The sequence below is a fragment of the Alexandromys fortis genome, unplaced genomic scaffold, assembly GCF_014885135.2.
Source record: "Alexandromys fortis isolate MF-2015 unplaced genomic scaffold, M_Fortis_MF-2015_v1.1 scaffold_214, whole genome shotgun sequence".
Lineage (NCBI taxonomy): Eukaryota > Metazoa > Chordata > Mammalia > Rodentia > Cricetidae > Alexandromys > Alexandromys fortis.
The window spans coordinates 2022692-2050329 of record NW_026068100.1 but is presented as its reverse complement, the minus strand read 5'-3'; the positions used below and the strand labels follow the sequence as shown (position 1 = coordinate 2050329).

The 27638-nt window shown below is 38.3% G+C and overlaps 1 protein-coding gene across 8 annotated transcripts in view; it reads right to left on the bottom strand.

Annotated features, from left to right (window-relative positions):
• The window catches only part of Sgce (sarcoglycan epsilon), a 72294-nt gene that overhangs the window by 31003 nt on the left and 13653 nt on the right, over window positions 1–27638 (bottom strand). For 3 of the 8 annotated variants that reach the window (XM_050123845.1, XM_050123844.1, XM_050123842.1), the window contains exons 2-4: window positions 13687–13844; window positions 8293–8365; window positions 3422–3620 (exon numbers count right to left, since the gene is read on the bottom strand). In XM_050123845.1, the coding sequence (XP_049979802.1) occupies window positions 3422–3620; window positions 8293–8365; window positions 13687–13844 (430 nt within the window). Of the gene's footprint in view, window positions 1–3421; window positions 3621–8292; window positions 8366–13686; window positions 13845–14959; window positions 15083–25312; window positions 25421–25545; window positions 25619–27638 lie in introns of those variants that run through there. The other 5 variants (XM_050123841.1, XM_050123843.1, XM_050123839.1 and 2 more) reach the window with 4 other exon arrangements.

Genomic DNA, 27638 nt, shown 5'->3' with positions numbered 1-27638 from the left:
CCTCTCTCTCTCTCTCTCTCTCTCTCTCCCCTCTTTCTCTCTCTCTTCTCTCTCTCTTCCTGTCTCTCCCCCCTCTCCTCTCTCTCTCTCTTCCTGTCTCTCTCCCCCTGTCTCTCTGTCTCTCTCTCTCTTTCTTCCTCCCTCCCTCCCTCCTTCCCCCTTTCTCTCTCTTTCTCTGAGAAAAAAAAGATGAGACAGCTTCTGAGCTAAGCACCCTGGTCCAGCGACATGACTTTCCATCACAACAGTATCTAACAGCCACTGACTTACATTCTCTTCCTCACTTCTCATCATATAGGCAAAACCCAGCCAGTTAGAGTATTTTATGAAATGGCTCACAGAATAAATGAAGCCAGTTTCTCTGCCACTGATTGAGGCTAGATCTGCTCGCTTTGGTCACCAGAGGAAATAGGTTTGACAATCTCTTATGAGAAGTGAGTATATTCTCTAATCCTCACACCCCATCATTCCCTTCAGAGTCACCATTTACACCACATCACTCACCCACGGTTGGCAGCTACACTGTGCCTAGCATGAAATATGACCCTACTCTTCTTTCCACTAGTTTTATCCAGGGCTAAATACATCTATGAGTCCTTAGCCTCTGGCTCTATGTCAGGAGCAAAGGCAACACCAAGTTCATGCACACTTGGCTTGGGATTACGAGTTTGGCAAGTGAAAATTAATCTTTTCAGAGGGCTCAGCCTTCCTTTGCGGAAGCTTCCTCACTCTGAAGTAAACCTTTATAATTGTTTTCTGTTTGATTTAGAAGAAATTTGAAAGCTGTCAGCAGTGTCTGTGGAGATGCGGAAATGCTTATCATGAAGGAGGAGCTAGGACGCTCCAGAATGGGCCCTACTGGCTGGTGTTTAAGGCACCATGGGCTGTAGAAGGGCATAAAAGGTTCTACCACTAAGATACTCCAAGTCACCTTGTGAGCTGTGTCATGACGCATAGCAAGCACAGAAAAAAAATATGTTAGAGGACTGCGGGGCTGCCATGATTAAAATAATAATTTCATCAAGATCTTTATTTTTCCTTTAAATCTTGGAGCATGATTTATGTTAAGTATTAAGAGAACACATTTATTAGTTTCTTAATTGCTATTACCAAAGCATATACATTATTTTTAAATAAGATTATAAAAAAGCAATATCTGAAATTCCTTGGTTATATCTGTCCTTCCTTGTTTATATTTTTAATATTTTATTTTAACTATATTTACAACTCGTGATTTTTTAAATGCAAAGGCAAAAAATATATTAAGTGAATTACTATACACACTATATATCATTTTAAAATGTATTAAGTGAATTACATATGCACAGATATATCATTTAAAATACATTAAGTGAATTACATATATACATTATATATTATTAAAGAGAAAGAACGACATAGAGCTGAGAAAAGTGCGGAATTTATTTGTCCTCATAAGGCAATGTGGGTAAAGAAACTTTTGCTATCATAAGTTTATATAACAATGAAAGAAAATATGCGAAATCATTCCTAGGGACATGCTTTTCTCCGGGAACTGTCACCCAATCAGGATCTCCTCTCACTCGGGCTCACGTGGAGACCCTAGAGGGGCAGAGCTGGCATCAGGGGCAATTTATAGAAGCACTATTTTGAAGACTTCTCCTGTGCATACTTCGCAGAGGGTAAAGCTTAACGTTAAACTACAGTCATGGAAAGCATTTCAAGTTGGGCAGGGATCTGAGACAAGGCTCTAAATTAATGCCACAGGGCAAGCGCTCTTAAATAGCTGGCAGGGGATAGTGCCCTCAAGCAGGTGCTGCGGGTCAGTTAGCTAATGACTGGATGCTCAGCGAGGACTTGGAGAGCCGAAATTCTGTTCTTAATTTAGAGTCATATGCTCAGGCCCAGCTTAAAACTTCAACATCTCTAGAGGGTATCAGAGGCCAGCAACCTATCTCTTTTCTACATTTTAAATAATACTTGAGTCAAGCTCAGGCTAGGCACAGTTGGAACGCTTTGGGATGGTGTTTAGCTAGAGACGGTGTGAGCCCAGAGGAAATGGAACTATTGGTGCCTGGAGCTCACGCTGTTGTTTCCAAACTCTGGCTGTTGTTTTGACAGTCATCTTGGAACATCTTAAGGGAACAGCTGAAAAGGGGGCAAGTTGGGAGAGTGTTTTCAGGGGACTCTCCTGCTCACCTTGTTCCACAGTTATGCTTTTTAATTTACTCCCTGGGAAAGAGAGCCAGACTGTAACTCCACAGTGAAAAGTTAAGCTCTAGAGTTACGTGTCATATAGAAAGCCAACCAGCACTCAGACAAGAGATAAGCCCGCCATTTTCCTCAAAGCACTTCTATGTGTGCTTGACTGACTTCAAAATCCATTGCTATAGCATTCAAGATAAAAGTTAATTCTGAAATTTTAAGTTGAACTTCACAGACCACTGCTGCCCCAGCCCTCTCTTGCCTGCCCTCCTAGAATTCATTTATGATCTCTGCTGTTATTTCCAAGCAAGTTCTCCCTGAAGCAGCCCTGAAATCTGATTCTTCTGAATCCAGTTATCCTACTTAATTCTAGATATCGCCTGCATAGAAGTGTTCCCAGGATTATGGGAGACGGGAGAATTAGAAGAGGGTTATGTTGCGCAAACTGTGATTTACTCCACGAGCGACACTTTCACAGGATTGGGTTAAGAAGCAATTCTCCATCAACCTACAGATAAGAAATTAAAGATGGAAGTCTGCTGTGATATTGACACTGATGCTTTCAGTTCACCCAACAGGACTGTTTTTACTTACACAGGTCATTCTGCACTGCTTGAGAGTTGGCATAGCCACCTCAAACGCACTGTCTCATTTAATCACTTTAAGAAGCTTGAGAGAGAATGTCATCCTCCCCACCGGAACAGAAAAGGAGGTTGAGGCACAGACGGGTTCCGCATTTCTGCAATGTCACCCAGCGTATGAGTGACAAGGCCAAACTTTTGGCTCTAGTGTCACAGGGATGGGTTTCAAATCCACTTCAGCCGTCAGCCACCAACACATGGTGGAAAGAATGTGGCAGGCGAAGAAAGAGTTTCCTAGAATAAAGCTCCAGCAGGCGGGGAGTCCTCCAGCTGATAACTGGGAGTCAATTTCCTTTGAAATTCATGGCCCTAAATAATCAGCTTGTCTCTAAAGGTACAAAAGGCTCAGTGCTATAATTTATGATGTCGATCCTGATCTACAATTAGATTCACAGGGCCTGGGTACTGTGATTGAAGCAACCATTGACACTATCTCTTAGTCAATATAGAAAATTGCTTATGTCTTCATATCTTCCTAATATCTATTTCTTATTAAAAAGAAAATACAATAGGCTATCTTCCATCTACAATAAGTTTGATAAAGTCACCATACTTAAAAATCTACATTTAAGGCAACGAGATAAAAGTTGTCTTACCCCTCCTTCATGTCATTAATAGGAAGCGGCACCCTGCCACCCCTGTCTAGGGCCGACGTGATGTTTATAGCGTTGAGGCGCTCCGGTTGCCACACATTTTTTACAGCCCCAAGAAAGTCTCCAAGAACCTCACTGGCCAACATTTCTTCCACATTCATATTTTTGATGAAGAATTCTGCTTGATATGGCAACGGGAATTCTAGTGTTGATGAAAAGGGATACGCATATGTTTAATGAAGCAGTCTCTTAAAAGGAACAATTTGAGTTTTGCTGAGTTCTGTTATAGACCTGACAGCAGAGAGCAATACAAAACAGTTAATTCTCCATCTGAATGGGTCCAGACGCTTGGATAAGTCAGAGACGGACAGATCTCTGTGAGGTGGAGGCCAACCTGGTCTACAGAGTGAGTTTTAGGACAACCAGGGCTACATAGTGAGACCCTGTCTACACAACAACAACAAAATTATGTCTGTACTCAACAGTATAAATTTATAAACTTTCTCATCCATTAATCCTTAAACAATGTGCCAACTATTTATATAGAACCTACATTGCACAGGTATAATGCATAATCTAGAGATAATTCACATATGGGAGAATTGTGCAGATCATGTATAAAAATAGCTTCTAAATGTTTTTACATATGACTTGCCCAACTTATATAGGGGATTTGAGAGTTTTCCAATTTGAATATCCAAAGGGATCTAGGAACCAATTCCTGGTGGGTACTGAGGGATTGCTGTGACTTCAAAGACTTCTTTATAACTGATGATGTAGCTAAGAACATAATATACATTAGGCACTGAAACTGTATCTGCAATATAATAAAATCCATGCTTCATGGAGACAATTTATAATTTCAGAATTTAACCAGAGAAAGCAAGAAGATGACTAAACCCTTGTCTTTAATTTATAATATTTCTCATATTTTTTGGAACATGCTAAAAAATCATTGCTTTTTCTATGATATTGATTACATAGCTCTTGAGAATTCTAAAATTTACCTCAATTCTATTTGGATTATTGTGTACTAAATATTTCAGAAAACCGGAAAGCTCTTGTACAGTTTCACAGTTAGAGTTTTAGTGAGCTTTTTTTTTCTTTCAATACATTCACTAAATTCTCCTTTAAAAAAATATAAACCAGGTGGTGTGGCTCGCTCCTTTAATCCCCAACATTCAGGAGGCAGAGGCAGGAGGATCTTTCTGAGTTCAAGGCCAGCCTGAAACTACAAGGCTAGTTCCAGGACAGCCAGGACTACACAAATAAATCCTGTCTTGAAAAACAAAAAGCAAACAAAAAATGTAAATAACTTTCAACAAACCTAATAAAAAGTTCAGTCTATTAATATAAGAAACTCTTACTAAATATCTAAATATATATGTTTCTTAAGTGTTCGTCTTAAATTACTGACATTTTCTCTATATTATGATTGTCCTTTTAAAAGTAAAAATGTTTTCTTCTTCTACACAATACTATTTGTACAATAATAAGAGTTAATTTGAAAACGATTACAAAGCAGGGCAAATGAGGAGACCCCTGTGGATTGTAACAGCGGGAGTGTCAGCAAGCTCTGCCCTCACGCCACCCCCCATACTGTCAGCGAAAGATTTTCTTTAGAGATGTTCAGAAAGACACAATCATTTGAATTTATCTCATTCAATTTTTCTCTAAGTTAGAGATTATGTCTATAATGTGCCTAGCAGACTTCAAACATATGGTAAAAACTTATAAAATATTAAGACTTTAGTCCTATTTTAACATGAAAAGGCTAGTTATATGAATACTTCTGAGTTCTAGGCAGACTTAATGTCTTCAATACGAATTATACTATGTACATTCTCTCTTTAAACAAAATCATGAGTTTGTAAATTAATCTACTCTTATTTAATAAACAGAAGATAAAATACATAATAATCACCCAACATCTTAATGACCTCATTTCTTGGAAGACTCTTTGATACTAATGGACACTAGACACCAGAAATTCGGTGAGGGAGCCAGCATTGGCTGTAGAGGACATGTATCAAACATGTCCAAAGCCATAGCTCTGCAAGGCCCTTCTCAAGGAAAATCCTTGCCTCCTCTCCTGCAGGCACTAATCTGGTCTGTGATTATGCTAGATTTATTCAGTGCATGGTCCATATGTAATCTTCCAGAGCATAAATTCTTCATTCTCTCCTTGTAGATAAGATTTCAGTTGATCAAATGCATTTCCTCTTTACATACTACAGTAGCTTAATCATATGACACTTTCTCCCAAGCCTAAAATAGTCACACAAGTGAATCATGATGAAGGCTTTCTCAGTGGTAAATGATGTAATATTTATAAATAATAGCAAATATAGTTTTGGATATGCCAGATGTATAAAATTAATCTTTTCCCTAAATATTTTCACATTCAACTTTCCATAAAAATACAGAAAGCCCCTACTCCACCCCCTCTCCACCCCACCCCACCTGTATTATCATCAGTACTACTTCTGGAGAACCACTCTTTGGCTCTTCCTGATCCATTCAGTTCCACTTAGTGGTTCCCTTTCTGAGATCGGCTACAGGCCTTGCAGTTACTACCGTCTCCCTCCAAGGCTCTGGCCTGTGCAGCTTGGGCCAAGAACGAGTGCCAGGTCTCTCTAGCATGAGTCAGCAGAGCTTTCTAACTCTGGGGAAATCCCCATGCTTGCTATATTTGGAAATCAGAGAGGCCAAGAGAACAGTAGGCCAACAGACTGGTGGCAGCAGGCCTCTGAGGTGCTAACCCAATCTAGGAATTCACTTTTTATGCAGTCTTCTTGAGCACCATGCTGTGAGTCTACATGACTAATTTCCCATGAGGTCACTCAGAGTAGAAGACAGCTGGCCAGAGCGCTGGGCTGAGCACGAGTCCCCTGATTTACAACTTTGTTATTCCTTCCTTTAAAGCTTATCTGGGACAAATAGCATGAGTGAAGGCCATGTTCAAAGACCGTCATTCTCAAGTGCATATGAATCTTGTCTAGATTGGCAAGGACAAATGTGTGACCTTTTTAGTTTAGTTGTTTTCAAACCGTTTGGGGGTCACTGAACCCTAAGTAGAGAAGAAGTGGAGCAGATCTGCCTAAATTCCAAATAGAGACCTCTAAAATCTTCTCCTCCTCCCTACCTCATGAGCTTTTACCTACCTCATGCAGATGAAGAGCCCCTAAGGCTTACTCTTGACCCTCCTGTTGGGTAGTATTCTCTCTCATACCAGGAACCAGGTGAATATGGATCCCTGTGTGACATTAACACCTACAGTAGCTTCTGAATGTTAACTTTCTACAGCAGAGACCAGTCTAGAGAAAGACAGAGTTCCAACTACAGACCAGGCTGTCTTCCAGTCTGCCATATCTGACAAAGACCTGGTCTCTTCAGCCTATAATTACAGGGTCCAAGAGCCCAAAGTCACCACAGAGTATCTATGTGACCCAAGCCATGAATTCACAGATTGGAAGAAAAAGGAAAAGACAATGACTCTGCCCACTCAAGAGTTCCCAATTCTACAAGAATAGCTTAACTAGATACAACTATCCAATCCTAATTAAGTCAAGAACCAGTCTCCCTGATCTATGGGTGCCTAGAGACCATGCAGAAGGCAGGAGTGAAGGGAGGGAATGCTTCACCATGCTTGGTTTTTTATATGAAAAGCACTTTACATTTTAACCTGGCAGTTGTCTGCAGCAGGTACTATTAAAACACCTAAGGTTCAAGTCTTCAAGCAGTCTTTCCAGGTACACATTACCAATTTTTTTATTTAATTCTTTGATATAGTCTAAGAGCAACTTGTAGCTCAGCTTAGCTGAGTTATCATAAATTTCAAAATACTTGTTTCTGGCATATGCTTTTGTTTGTCTGCTTTCTGCTAATAAACAGGAGCAGTAATTCCCCATCAGGAATGTACTCTTATTTTGCTCTTTTTCAGAAGAAAAGATCTGTCACAGCTCCCTTCCTCTCGGTGCCTTCACTAACAGTAGTAGAGTATCCCATAATTTTCTAATGCTACCTAAAATGTCTTCTCATTCTCATTTAATATTTAAGCCTCAACGGGTGAATCTCTACGAGGTTGAGGCCAGCCTGGTATACAGAGCAGGTTCCAGGACAGCTAAGGTTATACAGAGAAACATTATTTTGAAAAAAAATAATCATCATCATCCCTCAAGTCTGAATATGGGATGGTAATATTTCCCCCTTTCCTCCCTTCAGGCCCTCAACCTATCTTCCCAGGAACCATTCCCCTGCCCCCACGCTCAAGTTGGTAGCCTTGTTAGAAGATTCTAAGTATTAAATACATTTCCTAGTCTTTGTCAAAATGGGGTCAAATATAAGCATAATTTTATGCTTTCTGTGTCCCCAACCTTCAAAATCCTCAGGAAATCACTTACAGTTTGAGCATGTTCTTCTAAATTGTTGGTGGACTCTTATTTACACAATGAGCAAAATTAGCTAATTAGCAAACAGTGTACCCCACTCCCCAAATCAGTTTATCTTCACATGCAGCTAAACTACTACTTACAATTACACTGAAGTTCAATATAAAAGTAGTGAACAACTACTTTGGACTCAACTCATAGGCGTTAGAGCAAGCCCGGAAGCATCTTAGCCCCCTTCAGCACTGAGGCGGCAAGGCTTGAAGACACCAGCATCTGGGAAGAGCCATCCTCAGTTCATCAGCATAGCACATCACTTTTATAGAAAGTTAGAAATGGCTTGCTTTTCTTCCTGCATTTTACTATTTCATCAGTTATAGTAGGTATGCGATGCTTTGCAATCCATGATTATATTTTATGTTTATAAATGCAATGAAATCCTTCTTAAAAATAAGAAATGATCATCGACATATTTTCCATACTTACCTTCTGCTGACATTATATTAATTATCAAATTATGCCTTGCAGTCTCAAAGGTACGTCTATTATAGGCAGTTATCTGTTAGAAAAGGAAAATTATGTTTAAGAAATGTTTTAGAAAATACAACTCAGTAAAGGCAAAATGAAACAAATCATTGCCTTTCTTATTTTTATTATTTGTTGATTTATCTAGAAAACTTTCTTTCCTGGGTAAAAAAAAATCGTAGGACTCTTAGCAGTATTGTAGGAAAATAATTAATTAGTCAGGTCTACTTAACATGCTAAAACAAAAAGTTAAATACAAAAAATTCTTTTCTAGAAAGCCATTAGGCACAGGAGGGGGCACATCGATGGGTCACTATGAACCATTAGTGACTTGCTGGTAACAGTAAGATTAAACAACACACACACACACACACACACACACACAGAGAGAAAAACTTAAAATATATGGTTGTGCTTGTAAATGATTTAAGAATCATCATGAAAAGTACATTTTAACCAAGCACACCAATGTTGTGTTTAGTGTCGAACTGCACAACAATCGGTCAAAAGATGCCATAAATAACCCTCTCATGATGTAGATATACCTCATGATGAGTAAAGCAGTGAGGGTGACCGTCTATGAACTTAGAGCACATGCTCAAAAGCCACAAATTGGTGTTTCATATAGCCACATGTTAAGTAAACATTTGCAGGCTCAGTGAGCTTCTATCCAAGTCAGCTCAGAAGGGGGTACTGGAGACAAACAAAACAAAGGCTGCAGAACTCAAGGGATGATTAACTTTGTAACAGGCATTAAATGGTGCAGAAACATCTGGAGTACCTCAGCAAAACCAAAAGAGCGACAAACTCTTAAGAGTCCAGGTACTAGGTTTCTGGCGATGGCTGCAGCTGTAGGTGACACGGAGACAGAATATAGGGAGGAAACTGGCTCCAGCTACTAGAAGAGACCCCTGTGTGCAACAAGCCCTGCAGATCTCTACGTATCATCAATAGGAGCTGTGCAACAAGCCCTGCAGATCTCTACATATCATCAATAGGAGCTGTGCAACAAGCCCTGCAGATCTCTACATATCATCAATAGGAGCTGTGCAACAAGCCCTGCAGATCTCTACATATCAATAGGAGCTGTGCAACAAGCCCTGCAGATCTCTACATATCAACAGGCGCTTGGCCAGAAGTAGGTTACACTCCTTGGGAATACTGAAAGCTAAAACAGCAAGATTCAGAATTGGGGGATAAATAATTTCAAACCTTTGGCAATGTTTGTTCTGAACAGCATACTAACCCACAGAGTTAGTGGAGTTTCTCTCTCTCCAACTTGTCAAAATTCCATCAGTATCTCCACTTTCTTCCTCAAGTCAGTGACCTGAGACTAGTTACCAAAATAAGGAGGAGAGAGTGCAAAGTTCTAACCAATAGACCACCAGGTATGCTGGCTACCAAAACTAAATAAGAGTTATTTTTCCAAGACAGCAAATGAAAACATTAAAAATAAGTTGTACTTGGGAATTTTTGTGATTTAAAAATTAGCCTTTACTCATTAGCTTATAGAAATAATATATACTAATTAATTAATTTGCCATACTCCCCCCAATAATCATAATCATATTATCAGTGGAAAAAAGAATGACTGATCTTCTCCAATGTGCTACTACTGTGAGCTTTTGGCTCAGAAGAGATGAGTATTTTAAATTAATAACAGTAGCCTTCCCAATTTGCCTCAAATTTCATGATTGCAAGTTTCTTTTTTAAAAAATCTCAGATTATTAGAGGCAGTGAAGAACATTTCATATTAAGAGAAAAAATTAATTACCTGAATGTATATCTAATGTTTAGTATTAGCAACTACCCCAGAACAGCATGCTCTTCCTCACTCCTGCTCAGATATTTAAGAACTATAATGACCTCAATCAGATTTTCCTTACTTCAGAGATATGAAGTGCTTCAAAACAAGATGGAGGAGGCTTTAGTCTTCATCCTCTCTTTCTAAAATAATGCCTAACCAATTTTAGATGTTGACAATCTAAATATTTCAAATTCATAGCTGCTGAATGGATTAATTCATAGATTGATATAACTAAACAATGTATTAAGACATAAAATTTGACTAAATTAATAGAATAATATATAAAATCCTATATACTTTTTACACTATATAGATATATTTGTCTTCTATAAAACACTGCGTTGAGTTTTCATCGGCACTTATTAAGCATATTATTTAATGTCTGTGGTGATTTATAAGAATGTCTTGACTGTTCTAGAACTCCCCTCGACAACATTACGGCTCACCTGTGTTGGCCCAGGCTGCTTTCTGGCAATAGTGGAACTGGATGTTTAAAATCCCATTTACTTAATGAGATTAAGATTTCATTTACCTATTTACTTAAGAGCTCATTTGCTCATTACAAAAATATGTAGACTTCAAATACGTTGCTTAGCTTTGCTTGTTTTTGAACACTGTAAGACTAGTACTTTATATACCACCCACATGTTCTCCTGAAGGTCTGTCTCCCCACCTCCCATCCGACAGTCTGCTTAAACCTTATCCATGTTGTTGGACAAGCCTCAGTTCAGTTTTGCTCTTAGTATCGACCACATATACACAACACAATGCATGTACCTAGCTCTTGCTCACAGCCTTTAGAGTCTGTTGTTTTGTGGGTTTCCAGGGCTCCGCTTCATGAACGATGTTCAAGGAGTATGTCCATACATGTCTTCAGGTGAGTTTTTACAAGTTGCTTGTTTGGGTAGTTATCTAGAAGTGGGACTGCTTTGTGACACAACACACTGATGCTTACTCATGGATCATAACTTAGGACTGATCCCATGGTGATTATGTCAGTCTCCACGTCTCTCTGCAATGGATCTCACTGATGGTAAAATTCTCATTATTGTCTGAATAAGTATGTTCCTCATTACTGGTTAAGAATAGACATCTTACTTGCTCTCATGACTATTTGTGTGTTCTGTTCAGTGAAATCTTTTTTTTTTATTGAATTGAGGGTCTCTTTTTGATTTCACATGCCTACATCAGGTACATGCAATAACATCTTCTGCTCTTTTATCTCTTAAAGAATCTCTTTTGATGAATAGTTCACAAATATGAGTGAAAACTATGTATTTTTCTCTCAAAAATATGCAGTTTATATTTAAGAAATCTAATTTTGTCCCTAAGTTGGCAAGAGTCTTTTGTATTTTAATATAATAGTTTATTTTTTTTTGTTTCTCACATTTAATGTCTAATCTACCTATATTTTTGCTTGGCATTTAGTATGAAGGATCTAACTCTATGATTGGTATGAAGGATCTAATTCAAGTGGCCAACAAATTTTCTGAGCACTAGTTAAGAAACAGACATTCCTTTTTCCAAAGACCTGTGGCACCAACTCTTCAAACATCTGTCACTGTTCCTTGTGTGGTCTGTTTCTGTCCTTGCTACTCAACCTTTCAGCCCATTTGTCCATCCCTGTGTCTCTGAAACTCTGTGATCACCACCATGAGTTTCTGGAAATCTGGATGCCTATGAGAGAAAAGAAACCTTCCCCTTCATTCTTCTTTACTAAGGCTTAGTTGTTTCTAGCATAGAGCCCTCCCCATACGTGTAAGGCACAGTCAAGTTCTACTTTTAAAACTCCGCTGAAAACTGTATTGGTGTGCACTAAATCTATAGATCAAGGGAAATTATGCCATTATCACACTATCTTCCTATCACTGAAATTATCATCTATTTATGCAAATTTTGTATTCATTGTGTTTTATTTACTCCTGGTACCTTATAATTTCTGTCTCTATTGAAAATATGTGCTTCTGTGAAACACCTATTTTCTCGATACTTTTTATTCAGTGCAGAAATAAAACACATTTATGTTTACCCCACATCTGACTGGTAGCCTTTCATAATATTTTAATAGTCAATAGACTTTATACTATTGAGTGTTCAATTTCTTTCAAATCATTGGGGATTTGATTTCATGTTCTTCTCTTCACTAGCTATGACTTCCAATATATCCTATAATAAAATATAGAGGATGTCATTCTTGTTTTGTTCCCAAATCTAAGTGCGATTTCTCTAATGTTTCTCCCACTGAGAACGATGTTTGCTATTCTTTTGGGAAAAATTATCAGGTTAAGGAAGATCAATTTGATCCTTAGTTTAAAAAGTGCTCAACAGAGGAACTGGAGAGACAGCTCATCGGTTAAAATCATTTCCCGTTCTTACAGAGGATGCGAGTTTGGTTCCCAGCACTCACATCAACAGTGAAACTTTTATTTTTTAAAACTAGAACTTTTAAAGGAACTATTCATTCAAATTACCATTACCATTGTTGCTGGGGGTTTTAACCTCTCATGTCTTATATGTATGCTGATATTAGAAAAAAACTGGGCAATTACAAGACCCCAGAGGCGTTCAGAATACAGGTTAACCCTACTATCACACTTGCACAGCCTTTGAGGGTTTGCTTAGCAACACTAGTAACTTGTGCCTATCACCTGTCCCCTAGAATGTACCTTAACTTCTAACCACAAATACAGCTTTCTGAGTTCATCTACTTTTACACCTCCCTCAGTTTTTTGGATTCGGGATGGGGTGGGTGTACTTTTATTGCTTGTTTGTTTGTTTGTTTGTTTGTTCAGTGCTGGAAATGAACTTGCATACGCTTGTCATCTTCTTTACCGTTAAGCCAGAGCTCAAACCCTATTTTCAAAACCTGGAAGGCTTCCTTGGCTGTGTGAACTGCCCCAGCAGCTTCTATGCTAGTATTGGGTAGGCGTGTTCCTCCCCCACTCTCCAGCCCCTAGACCATATAGCATGGTTGAATGCACTTGTCACTCATCCTTCCAGCCCTAGTCACCGTCCACGATGTTTGCTAATTAAGATATCTAGTGATTGACTTTCTTTCAATAAGTATAAAATTTGAATAAAAAATATAGACTTGACTTGGCAATTTGACTCAGTGGGTAAATATACTTACTACCAAGCCCAAAGACCTGAGTGTGGTCTTCAGAACATACGTGAAAGAAGGAGAAACTTCTGAAGGTTCTTCTCTGACCTCCACAAATGCATCAAGGCATACGTACACCTCACACACAGACACACACACACACACATAACTGAAATATAGAACAATTAAATGTTTTAGGTTTGCATTTATCTTATTAAATAGACTTTACATTAATCTATTTCTTTAATAAGTTTTACTAGTTTATTTTATCATTTTTAATATAAATGTTGAAACAGCAAACTTTATAGAGAAGAATATTATGTGTCAAAACATTAGCGAGTACATTTCTATGTTTTAAAAACTCTTAAAAATCACTTCCATGTAACTTTAATTTCCACATTTAAAACAAATGACAAAAAAACAGTATTTCCCATTCAAAATAAATTACCTCAATGATTGTTGGTTTCCCCACATTTTCAGCTGTTGGGGACCCATACAGAACCCCATCACTGTATGGTGTCCTTTGGATGTATCGAAGCCATCCAGGTCTGTCTGGGTAACCCATTAAATTTGTGTTAAATGTTATGGGATCATTACTAACCTCACCTAGATAAGGAACACAGAATTAAGACATAAAACAGTTATTTTCATACATGTTTCTTTGGTGCTTTCAGTCAAAACATTCCATCAGAAAAAAAAAGTGTTTGACATTTGTAGCAACCTAAATATATAAATAAAAAATTTATCTGGAAATTTGACTTTAATTACACACATAGTAAAAAAATATCCTTTTGATTATTCAATTGGTCTTGAGATCAAATAAATAAGCATAGTAGATTCTAACAAAATTCTTGGTTTTATTTTGAGGATGATACTTTAGGGCAGTTTTGCCAGTTAGAAAACAAGTTTCACAAATATCTCCCGAGATCCATTCATTTGTTCGTGACAAACCTTCCCTGATCTTCAAACATTATCAGAGCAACACAGAGGAGTGGTCTGATAGTCATGAAAGTGTCATAATGTGTCATGACTACACACTTTTCCTATATGTAACAATTGCTGTCTGAAAGGCCTGGCCATCTAGTTTTCTAAAAATGAATATCTCATAAGAAAACACTTTAAAATTAATAGAGGAAAAGACCCTTTTTTATTATTAAAAACAGATCTACCTTCATTTTATTAATGTGGTCAGATAAATTGCTATTCATCATATAGCCCACAAAGAATAATTGGATGAATTCTAATATTAAACATGTATTTTGAAAAGTTAATTTTCAAAAGTCATTTTTTTGTTACTGATTTAATGTTTTCTCTTGCTATTCTTTCTGTATCTTCATTAGTGTGACAGTACTCGTGATAATTAACATTTAAACCAACAGTGAATTAAATAAGTAAGAAACTGAGTCCGAGTACAGAAACCCATAACTGGGTACAGCTGTAATTATTTTTGTGTGACTAAATGTAGGTCACTTGCCAGGCAGGGATGTAACACTCAAGACTGAAACTTAAGAAATACGTATTCTCGAAAATTGAAAAAAAAATATTTCCTTTTATAATTAAATTTCTAATCTGAAAATGAGAAAGATCCTACAACAACCAATTTTTCACATATCCAAATCATTTTAAAAAGTGTTAATCGTGTTTGATCTCATATCGCTCAGGTTCTGCACAGTGAACAAAAGGAAATATTTCCCCCTACTTCCCTCCTGCCAAGAACCTACCGGGCTTTGGATAAGGAGGAAATTCACCCTTGAAATACTCTCTCTCCAAAACATGAACAAAGAGGACCCCTGCAGACGGGTATACGTTCCGATCAGCGTGCACCTTTGAGAAAAGAGTGTACACTGAAAGCAAAGGGAGAGAAGAGAGAAGGTGCTAATGAGAATTGCCCCCGATGACCGAGCAGTGGCTATAGAAATGGTCTCTCTATGCAGAAACTGCCGAGAAGACCAAAACAACACATGAGGGAACGTGTTAGTACATATGTGATTGAAAGGGAAACAATTTTAGGACAAAGCTAAGAAAAATTTTCCGACTTGTGTTTAGAAACCATTAAAATACTGCACAAGTAAAATGACACGTGTTATATTTAGTATTTTTAATTGCCATTAAGCATAAAAACATAAATATCATTTTGATGATTTATTTTTGTCCAAAATATTACCAACAAAATATATATAACAAGAACTGACAGACTTCATAGCTACTAGAGCTTTGTCTCTTTCCCTTTTTCAAAAGCAAATACATTATTAGCACTTTTAAAATGATTAGCACTATGGCTTTCCAAGTAGAGGCAAGTCAGCCCATGTAACTCTCACCAGACTCTCTGTTTATACTTATGAGGATGTGCTGACGAGTTTCTCCATGCATTACCGAAATCTTGTCTAGAAACAATTACTTTATTTCATGTCTCCTGATTTTAGCATCTAATAATTAAAACAGCACAATTTACTCCATTACGCTCTCTCCTAAATAAGCAGCAACAATTGCGCAGTTCTGAGCAAGTCCTTCTTTAGGCAAAATGGGACCAATTTCATGATTCACCGTGGCTTAGGACATAAGATTTCAGTGTACAAAAATGGCTATATTAGTCTGGCCGGTTTCCACCTCTTGTTTTTTCTCCGATATCATCATCTCCACCAACACGTCACTGTCAGCACCCCTTGTCACCTCTGCACTATCTTTTGGGATTCTAGTTTCATGATTGGCAGTAGCTGCAACCTCTAGACAGATACGCCCTACTCATCCCGTTCTTCCCCTTAGTCACTGATGGATTTGTAAATGTCACAATTAACCTGAGAAACCCCAAGACTTCTCACACCAAGCTCAAAACTCGCAAAAAGTCCTTAGACCGCCAGATCATTGACAGTAAAGATTTTAGTATTCAAAAAAAAACAAAACAAAACAAAAAAGCTACCACAAAATGTACCCCCCTCTGAGAAACCTTGTCCCTCTGTTTTGAGGAGAGCTACCCCTAAAAAAGAAGACTGAACTAAACCATTTGGCTTGTAGTTTCATGTGTCCATAATTTGGGTACTAAAAACACAACTTCAAAGTCTCTGGAGCAGTCAGAAGCGGTGGCTTGTGCCTATAGTTCCGTCACCCAAGAGATTTGTATTGGGATTGCTTTAAGACAGTCTTGGTTATAGAGTAAGTTCAGGGTAGCCTGGATTACAGAGCAAGATCATGTTTCAAAGTAACCACAGCAAGAAAGGCTATGCATCCGAATAAATAAATAAAGCTGCAAGATAGTTTAGCCAGGAAATAAATAAATAAATAAATAAATAAATAAATAAATAAATAAAGCTGCAAGATAGTTTAGCCAGGTTAAAAGACAATGCTGTGCTTGGCACTGGTGTTCCGACGGTCAGCTTTTGCTCACAGACAAGTTACTCACCTGGGGAAATGATGATCACATTCCAAATAATAATCACTGAATCAGAGAAACATTAAAAGGATGGAAAATAAGAGAATCTGACTTTCTTTGCCCCACTTGAATAACACAATGTATCCTAAATATCAATGGTGTCAGGAATGTAAAAACCTCAGAGACCCAACCCCTGCTTCCCACAAGGTCACCATCCAACTCGGGAGACCAACATCTTCTTAACCAGGTATTATCCCACAGATATAAGATGCTCTGGCAATACTAGGTAGGGTAGTCTGACTTTGGAAAGATCTGGTAAAAAAAAAAAAAAAAAGGAGATTTAATATTTTTTCTAATAGTAGTTGTTTGTAAGCCAGAAACAGGATATTCAGGCATTCAGCAGTGAAAACACGCAGGATGCAGGAGTGGGCTGTCATGGGGAGCCTTTAGAGGAAGTGAGTAAGACAAACAAGCACAATCCTGGGGTTCGTGGCAGAAGAAAACAGAACTGGGAAAAGAATCAAATTGAGAAGAGTTTCAAACTGCTTCTGAGAAATTATTTTTCTCTATATGACAGTTGTTAAAATTCCTACTGCAACCTTATATCCAAAGTACAGGAATATTTAGAATGATCTAAATGAATCTCTTCTGAACTTATCTGATTTATTAATCTTCCTAGAGATGAAAACACCGTGCTGTGCAATACTGAGTTTTATTTTCCTTGTCATTTTTTAATACCTTAAGGAGTGTTGAGCATATTTAAATAGGTTTATAAATGCCTCTGGAATGAATGAATACATTCTAATAGAAAGCAATGCAGAGACAGACACAAGTCTCACGCTAGGGAGCTAAACATATATGACACTTAATTTAAGGTATAGTATTTTTGAAGATTACGATCCTCCATTTCCATCATAAAGTAATAGCCTTCTTTAGTGTTTGCTACACAAAGTGATATATGTCAGTTTGTGAAGCAAAAGGAAATGTTTCTCATGTTAAATAAGACTGAAATAATTCTATTTTCTATATAGCTCTCCCAGAGCCTAACATGAACCCATTAAAGGGCACCTATCATTCTATATCACCCCACCATGACTAGTATAGAACACCTCAAATTCTGCCCTCACAAAACAAAACACAGAAACAAAAACTTTTTCTTCAGTGCACAGTGCTAAGCCACAATTCACCATGGCCCTCTCAGGCTTTGAGATGACATGCACATTTTTCTTTATTCATGTATACTCAATTGCCGTTGTGTAATCTACTGAGCTGTACCCTTGCTGGTCAGTTACCTTGGAAACTCACAGTAAAGCCTTCTTCACTTAAGTATAGTGTGCCACTCGATGGAGAAAAACACGATTCAGGTGCATGATATATTCATCATCTAGAGATGGAAAATGACTAAGCCACTGTTTTGTTTGAGAAAATAATACTTCCTTTCTTTATGATAGGTTTAAATTATGAGCACCCACACAACATTTTTAGAGAAGAGCCCTTTTCCTGTTCCTTTGTGATTTGCAAAACAAGGAGCTCTTCACAAGAGGCTATTTGGGCAGCATTTACACCTATGCTTCTTTTCAAAAGCAAAATGCCATAGAATTTGAAGCTTTGGGCTGTTGTTCTTCTAAACATGGGCGATGTCGATAATGTTCACAGGTCCGCACATTACCCCTAGAGACTGCTTCTTTTAAGAGTTAATGCCTGCTGCACGCACAGGTGCCGAGGTCGCATCCACAAACAACAAACTTGATGCATACTCTTTCTTAATAACAAATATGGAAAATGAAACATAAACACCCTAAGAAGCCACAGCACAGGGATTTGATCACCTCCACAATAAACATGTGTACAGCACTGTAGTGCTAATCAAGCCGGGGTCACAGGGTCTGGTTCCGTAATCTTGTACAGCTGCAGATCCATCACCTCTGCAAGCATGTCACTGGAAACAAATGAAACTGAAAACCAGCATGGAGCTAAATCCCTGCAAATCTAGCAACATTAGTGGGCAAAACAACTAAAGCAAAGGTTTAACCCATGGAGAATCAAAATCAGCATTGTCAAATAGAAGAGACGGCTATGGTTATAAAGATTAAAACTTTTGAAAATACACTGCCGTAAGCAATATAATTTATTTAAAAAAAAAACAACTCATGTCTGAATAAATAAGAGCCATAAGGAAAATAGTGTTGGAAAACAATTTAAATATTTTACCTTCCCTAAGCTTCTATGTCTCTCTTTACCAAGCAACCAAAACCTTATTCACAGAAATATTCTTTGCATGTTTTGTCACAGGGAATATAGAAAAGGTCAGGGCATTTCAACAACTCTGTATTATACGACAGTAGATAGCCAAGAATCAAATAATAGATCTTGACAGAAGTACCAATAAAGTGGGGCCTCACGCTAGCTAAATTGTGCCCGTCTTCCCTGGCTAAGACTCTGTTAGGAATTTTCTCTCTGTGTGAAGAAGAAGGTAAGCGTGGCATCAGTGTGCTTCCTTACAATTACCTTAAAACAAAAGCAAACACAGGCGGACTTCACAAACACCGAAGTTTGAAAGAATCACGCTGCTAAAGAAGCTGTAAGAGATCTTCACGATTGCTGTGATCATTACTGAAATAGGTAAACAGACACACATACCATACCATCTTTACAAAGAGTCCAAGGAACACGTCCCGGCCCTTTCTTCTGCGTCACTAAGAACAAGGACACAGCCATAAAGATAAAACAGACACTGAGCGTGAGGCCAGAGAACTCCAGCTACGTTTAATCTTAAACCTGTCCTTCTTCGCAATCTTTGAGAACGTCATAAATTATTGCCAATAAGTGTTCCAAGTAGTCTTTGTTAGGCACCAAATTATGCGAATGGCTCATTTATAGGAGCTTTATCAACAAACTGATGGCTTTAAAACAGCCACTTATATTGTCATTTTCTCATTTTAAGGTTTACAAGGAAGAAAATCTCAGATGACCAGGAACTCCACAGAACGGAGCGTGGAGAGGGTTGCTGTTCCTAAGGTGGCAGCAGTTGATCCTTTCCCATAACATTGTAAGGTCATCATTTCGCACATCGGTTACCGCACGCCACTCTATTACACAGGGGCCGTATGTCACTGACAAATCACAGGAGTGGCTCCCAGTAGGCTAATGCATTTTAAGCCTGTGTGTTTTATAGATTTTGTTTTCTCCCCCGGTAGACAAGTAGTCAGCTGTCATTTCTCATCGCTATCAGTATGTTTTCTATAGCAGCTTTTCTAGCCTTTCAAGTTTGCCATTATTAACCTGCTGCAGGTTTAAAAACCAGACTAGCAAATGAGGTGGACTGCGTGCTAAATGAAGAGGAGATACGTGCCGTGTCTGTGCGTGCACTGCTCTNGGGGGGGGGGCCCCGGCGGCCGGGGGGGGGGGGGCGGAGCGGGGGGGGGAACAGAAGCATGCATTTGAAGCATTAGCTGCCCAAGGACCCTTTTGTGGTGTATTTCCTGGCTCCGAGCTCACGCTGTATGCCTTTGAATAGACTCTCTTGCTGTCCTCGGGAAAGTGGCATTCCTTGAGGCCAAAGCAGTATAAACTCTGCACTATAATACATTCAGAAATAAATAAGTGTACAATTGAAAGTCTTAATTCAGTCCAGATGTTATGTAAACATTGAGCTGTCAAATCAAAATGAACATAAAGGGTTAAGTGAAATAACTTCATGTTTGCTATGTGGGAAAGAGACTGCATAATTTAAACAGACTTACGGATTAAATATTACTCCTAGCAGGAGTAACCTAACCAGCCAAAAAAAAAAAAAAAAAAAAAAGAAACCACCAAGCTACTATAAAGAATAGCTTTCGCATGAGAAATGACAAGTGTCTTTCTAAAATCATCTCAGTTTTATCAATGTGCCCTCCGTGTCCAGTCATTGGGAACTATCAAAAAGGTACTCTGGAAGACAGATTATTTAAATATGAGAGCATATATATTTCTAACTGTTCACAGCATTATCTTAATGGAAAATACTACCTGGAAGAAATGAGATAAAAATGGTGAAGAAGATTTTCCAGGATGTTCAAGCTATAAGGAGGGCACTGATCAGGCACCTTTCTTAATACAACTTAAAAAGCGAAGCTTGACCTAAGCAACTAGACATGAGTGTCCTGAAAATCAAACATCATAAGTACTAGCAGGGGAAATGAGACTTCATTTTTCACATTACAGCTTTAAGGGGCTTAACAATCTCCTCCAGACTCAGAGCCCCTGCATAGCCGGCACTGCGAGAAGCCGCTACTCAGCGCACCGGAGCAACCTGCAAGATGAATCCCTTTGGCTCTCTGACTCAAGATAATTCACCCAGGGATCTGCAGTGCTTAATAAATGTATGAATTCCTTCCTAATTCATTTTAACAAGTTATTACACCCTTAAAATTAGAATTTAATTATTAAACCAGAGAATTACTGTAGAAAAATATTTTAAGAGATCTTAATATCCAACCAGATAAACAATGTCTTTTCTTCTTTTCTTTTTCTTAACGTCTCATGGAGATTTATGCTAGGTTTGATCAATTCAGCTTTATAAATGTTGGCTTTCAACTGAAAGCGTTTCTCTGCTGTCAGCCCTTCGCCTCAGGGTATCAAAGGCCAGCCGGGCCGTTCATTTAGAGGTAGGCAGCTTTGTTTCCCAGGCAGTCACAAACTGTCCATGCTAAGCTGCGGGATTCATCCTAAGGACAGCACGAGAGTGCGTCCTTTGCTGAGAGATACAGACACTTCTGTTCATGGGAGGCGGAAAACATGGCTTGGATCTTTTTATATAAAAAGGCAGAAGAATTTCTTCATGAAAAATTTTCTCCCTAGCTTAAGATACTAATCTTAATTTTTCTAAATTGGAATTATCTTCTTGATTATCTAATCAAATATATTTTCCCCCTTTGTTTGTGTGGCTTAAATGTCAATAGGAAAAGGGTACAAACTATTGTTAATGGGTGATCAATAGAACACGGGATTCGGAGAATGCCAAAAAGTTGAAAAGGGTTTTATGTGCCATGCTCGCTAGGCATGCAAATATCTTTATTAAAAGACAGATCAAAGCACTCCTTCTGACCCAATCACTGCCTCAGCATCCGACACAAGCCGGGATTGACATGCATTTGCTTCGCTGGAAGAATAAGTCCCCCATTTTACTGTGTAGGCTGTCCACAAAAGTGAACTCAGAGAGGCTAAATGTTTGTTTCACAAGTATAGATGCAGGGCCGACAGATCAGCCATGGAGTTTATCAATCTGACAATACAAATCAGTAGTTAACGGCTCTGCTACAATAACATTGTTTTATATTGTTTATATTGCATAGCTCCTTAGCTTTCTTAATTTCTCCGTGATTTATAAAGAACCATAACTTGATCAGATAATCTAAGCTTCTCATTTCAGAGAATCTTAATTACACTTCAGAACAAGAAAAGGCAACTGTATGCACATACACCTTAACAAACTCAAGTAGGAAGAAGCCTACATAGTGGTTTATAAGAGGAGGAGGCATCTCAACGTCGTAGCTAAAACTCAGGAGGAGAGTCTCACATATCTTGTACATGATCCTTTAGAATCTGAAAATCTTGAGATTTTACTCCAAACTTTACCTCCTATCATAGGCAAAGGAATATTTTCAGCCTAGGGCACTTCCTGTTCCTCTGCGTTCATGGAATAAAAGAGGCAATTAAGAATTAAGAACCCTATCTCTATCTTTGAGTCTCCTCTCTCCCTATCTCTCTCTCTCTCTCTCTCTCTCTCTCTCTCTCTCTCTCTCTCTCTCTCTCTCTCTCTGAGTGTGTGTATGTGTTTGTGTGTCTCTCAGATTTACCTTTATTTTGTGTATATGTAAGAGTGTCTCACTGTCTGTGTGTGCTCTGGCACTGGAACTAGAGCTGGCTGGGAGTCACCTGTGTGATTTCTGGCAACTAAACCAAGGTCCTTTGCAAAGCAGCAAGTGCTCCACCACTGTGCTGGCTTTGTCTTCCTGACACTCATTTACTTGTCAATAAAGCAGCCTCCTTTAAGACAGAAGATTAAGCTATCTAACGCGCATACTATTTTATCCCCTGAATATTCAGATAAAGTTTAACCTTTAAGTTGAAAATAATTAGGGAATCTAGGCACAATCATTTTGACTTTTGTCTTAATTTCTTAGAAAAAAAAACTACAATGCATGTCAAGCAGTAAACCTAAGGTTGACAAATTTTAGAATGTGAATCTTCCTACAGAAGGGAGGACAACAAGAGGAAGCGAATGCAAGAAGACAATCAAAGCTCACTACATGAATATATGGAAGTGACAAATGGAAAAATGTACTTCGTATAAATAACATGGAATGAAAATAAAAAGAAAAGTTAATTTTAAGTATGTAAATATGAAAATATACTTCTTTTCATGTAAATTACCCTAAGGATACACATTACAGTTTTAATTTCTCTAAAATTACTCCAGGATAAAAGAAGGGGATCCATATTTGGAGTTTTTTTTATGGCTTTTATAATCACTATATATCAGAGAATAATGTGAAATATGCAGGTATAAGTGAATCAAATTCCTCTGAATTTTATTTACAGAACTTCTGTTCCACTGTTTTAGTTAAGAATTACAACATTATTTTTAAAATTGTGTCAAAAATAACCACTAAATTAATTTTACTATATAAATGCTCTTATACTTGTGTTCCCTCGAAACTGACAAATAGTGACCAGCATTTGTAGTCAAGGACACGACAGAGATGGGAACTCAGAGACAGCACAGACAACATCCTCACTACACAGGCTGCGAGTACTTGTTGCTAAGTCTTAAAGTAATGGCCAGTTTTCTTCATCATTATTAGTAAACCAACAGCTTTCTCTACAAGTTATTCCAATCACTCAGAAGAACGCTGGCTGTTAGATGGGATGAAGAAACATGGAAGGAGAAAACATCTCAAGGATGAGGAAGTTAAGAGCAGTACAACCCAAACTGGTTTCATGGATAGATTTGAGAAGGGTTTTATTTCTAGCTCAAGAGGTAGTATGTCTCAAGTTACACACTGAACATTAGTTTCAGCTCCAATTGTAAGTATGACATTGAAAAAAAGAAATCACCCTTTGGAGTTTCTAGTGGATGCTGTCTGTCTGTCCGTCTGTCTGTCTGGAAATGCATCTCCTTCAGAGTAGATCTGGTTTAGTGACTTGGCTGTAGCTAACAGCTTCTTAAACAGGTCATTTTTGGCAAATCAAACAGGGACCAGGGGGGTAGGGCAGAGAAGGCAGAAGGCCTAAGAATCATTGTTTAAAACAAGAGAAAGAATGAAAAATGAAAAGATCACTATAATTTATTACACAATTCTGCGAAGATCAGAGGAAGAATCTTTGGGGATCCCATGGGCATAGCAGAGCCAAAGAAGGCTCCATTCCTTTGGAAAGAACAGGGTATAATTAAGAGTGCTAACCAGAACAACGAAAGACACAAACACATCAGACCCATAGAAAGAAAGAGGAATGTGGCTATGTCAAACTAACAAAATAATAAGGGTTATGGGAGTGAGTCTTTTGAAGAACCTGTGGGAGAATCCACAGGACATAACTAAAGAGGATGTGCGAAGAGGAACCATGAGCAATCCAAGAATGAGCAGTCTGGTGTTTTTTTTTTTTTTTTTAAGACAAATATTTGGCGTCTTTTCATGGACAGTTACTGTTATAAAGCTGTTATCTCCATATACACATGAGCAATGAAAGTCCCTTAAGATACACAGATGTTTGTTTCAAAGACAGAGGAGGTCCTGGGAAACTTTACCCTACTGTGGAACTGATGTGGAGGCTGAAGATTCTAGTTGCTGTATAGTTGGGTACCAGTTATAAAAATCTTAGTGACCCCAACTTCAAGGGTATATGGAAAAACTCCTTTATTTTTTTTTATCTTACCAGAAGAACATTTTATGATACGAATTTGCTCTTTTCAAAATATTTTAACACTATCAATATTAAGCAAGCATTTTGGTGACCCCAAAGTTACAGAAACCAGTCTATTATTTGGTTAATCTTTATAATCACATATAGCTTAAGAATCTTTAAGAACCTTTCTCCTTTCCTAAACATTAGCTACATGAATATGAAGTGAAAGTTTACAATGGCAACTGATAGTCTAAAAAACCTAATGCTTAGGCAGGCTTTCCCCCAAATGCATTGTTTCAAAGGTCATATAATGTTGCTAATGGACACAATTATAGTTAGAAAAATGTACAAGAATGAACCCACCTTTCTAATAAAAATTAAGTACCAACTAATTATTTAATAGCATAACATCAATTTGGTTTACAATCAAATCACCCAAAATTAGACAAAATATTTAAGGCCATTTTTCTAAGTTTACATAAAGTGTTTTAAAATCATATTGTTAATTATACTTCTTAATTTTTTTCAATGTTTTCAGTAGATTGTTATAATGAGCAGACTCAGACGATTCTCGTGAGAGGCACAACAGAAGCTGGATGAGGGGCGCATGTTAAAAACCAGAGTAATTTTTAGTTTTGTTTTTAAGGAAAACAGTATATTAAGAACACAAGAGGATCAAAAGTCCTTTTAGAAGATTAGGAGAACAAAATTTTATTTTCCAGATTGACTTATTAAACACTCACTGCCACAGGACGAGAGCAGAGCAAGAGGAACACTGACGTGGACACTGACCCCCAAGCAGAGGCAAGCCTAAACTCACCGTCTTTCTTCCCAGCAGCCATTTTTCTGCTGATAATAAAACCGTTCGCTTGTCTGGTCTTCCAGTTAACTGTTCCATTTATGCCATCAGCACAGCTTAATAAAAAAGCTTTTCAGAATAAAACAAATGCACACAAAGAAATGAAATTAATGTCAAAGTAAAAATGAGTATCGCCGATACTGTTAACTTGGCTCAGATCACATCTGGTCAAAGTAGCTGCAGATGTTTATTACCTGCCGATGTGGGGAAGCTACAGGAATAACAAGTAAACAAGCATGGTTCCTGGTCCATAAGGCGCTTACAGTCTGTGAGGATCCAATGCTAACGTCTATTCAGAAATATTGATTATGAAATGACATCGATGAAGTCCGCGGATGGCCAAAGGCACAAGGGCCACAGGAACACTGGAGGGGAGACAATTATCTCTGGCTAGGAATTTTGCATTACATCAACGCAGAGCTGAGTTTGGAAATATTAAAGTGGCAGCGATGAAGAGGATTAGATAGGGCCCATCGATACGCTGAGACCATCACAACAGCCAGCTCAAAGCTAAGGGAAAGACAAAGAGGCGCCAGCCACAAGACCCAAAAGAGATAAAACTGAATACTTTTCAAACCTCAGGGTACCTAGATAAAAAAGAATCAAAGATGGCTTTGAAGGTTTGGTCTAGAATGATACTGGCCAGAAAAACCCAGAAGAAAGGTTAACTTCAGGAGAAAGATGATAATCAAATTGGAGATATTTTAAATTTAGGGTACCAAATGGACAGCCAAGTGAACCCAGTTAAGAAGACAGGTCTACAGATTTGGTTCACAAGCAAATATAAAGGGGCTTCAGGTACAGACTTGAAGTCATTTCTCAACAGAACTGACTACAGAAGCTGAAGTCCCAGTGCAACTCTCAAGCACACCATGCCCCCAGGGAAGACATTTGACACTCTAAGCCATGAGGTGGTCTGGAGCACGTACACAGTTCTTCCTGCCTCTCTTCATCCAAACTGCACATCTCACTGCTGACTCCAGTCCTTCCCTACCTGGTCAGAGTCACGGAGTTAGCCTCCATTCTTTGGACAACACCAGCTCTCTAGTCTACTCTCCCTCTTCTCGGCATCTCAGAGAATTCGCTTCTGGGTTGAGTATGGCTGCAAAATCGCCTAGGGTTTACTCCAATTAATTTATCCTTTCTCCTAAATCCAAAATGCAGAAAAATAGAGCACACAAGGGGCTAGAGAGGCGACTCCGTGGTCAAGAACACTTTCTGTTCTTTAAAAAGACACTGGTTTGGTTCCTAGCATCCAACTCAGGTAGATCATGATCTATTATAACTCAGGGGGATCTGATGCTTTGTTCTGATCTCCTCAGGTATCTGTGTCTAGGTTGTGCACAAGAGTTCATGCACACACGCACATTTAAAAACTAAAAAAGAAACGAGTAAGATAGAATGCACAAAATTGGCAGGGACAGTAAAAGTAGAATGTGTTAACATAAATACTTATATATCAAAATCAGAGAGTGAGTCCACAAAGAGAAGACAAAGGTAGTCACAGGTCGAATGACAGAGTCTGAAACGCCCCATACACCAATGAAGAAATGTCAAGGAAGAGGGTTTGACCCATATCCTCACTTGCTACAAAGTGGTCAGAAGATGAGAGCATTAGAAAAAAGACCACTAGCTTTCAAATGTAGGAGCTTTACTTGTGACTGCCTGAAAGTGGAGTTCGAGTAAAGTGGCGGAAGAATAAAACTGCAAAGATCAAGATGCAGAAGCTGCAAGCGCAGTCCCTCTGTGAGAGCCGTCAGCAGGAGGAAGCAAAGCGGGCAGTGGCGGCAGGCAGAGTGGAGAAACGGTGGAGTCATGCTAGCAGAGCCAAACCGAGGGTTTACGTTAGCACTGGAAAAGATGAGAGGAGAAAGAAAGGCGTAGAGAGATAAAGAAAAGAACCATAACAATTGGTACACAAGTCCAAGAAAAGTAGAACTTTTGGGGCTAGACAATATAAATAAAGGAAATACTTCTTGAATGAGGAAGGACAACTGAAAACAAACATGTAGAGTCCCGAAAATTTTAACGCTAAAAGACATGAAGTCAGACATTGTGAATGCATTTTCTTTTCACGTTGACTTTTGAGTAACATATTTAACAAACTAAATAAGAAATATCAAGTACCCGTAGAAAAGAAAAAAGAAAAAGAAGAATGCAACTAAATCTAGAATCTATGGACTGTGGTAATACATGCCTTTGATTCCTGTACTTGCAGGTAACAGCAGGATAAAGAGATCAAAGGCAGACAACAAACAAACAAATTCTGCAAAGCCCTGGGTCATAA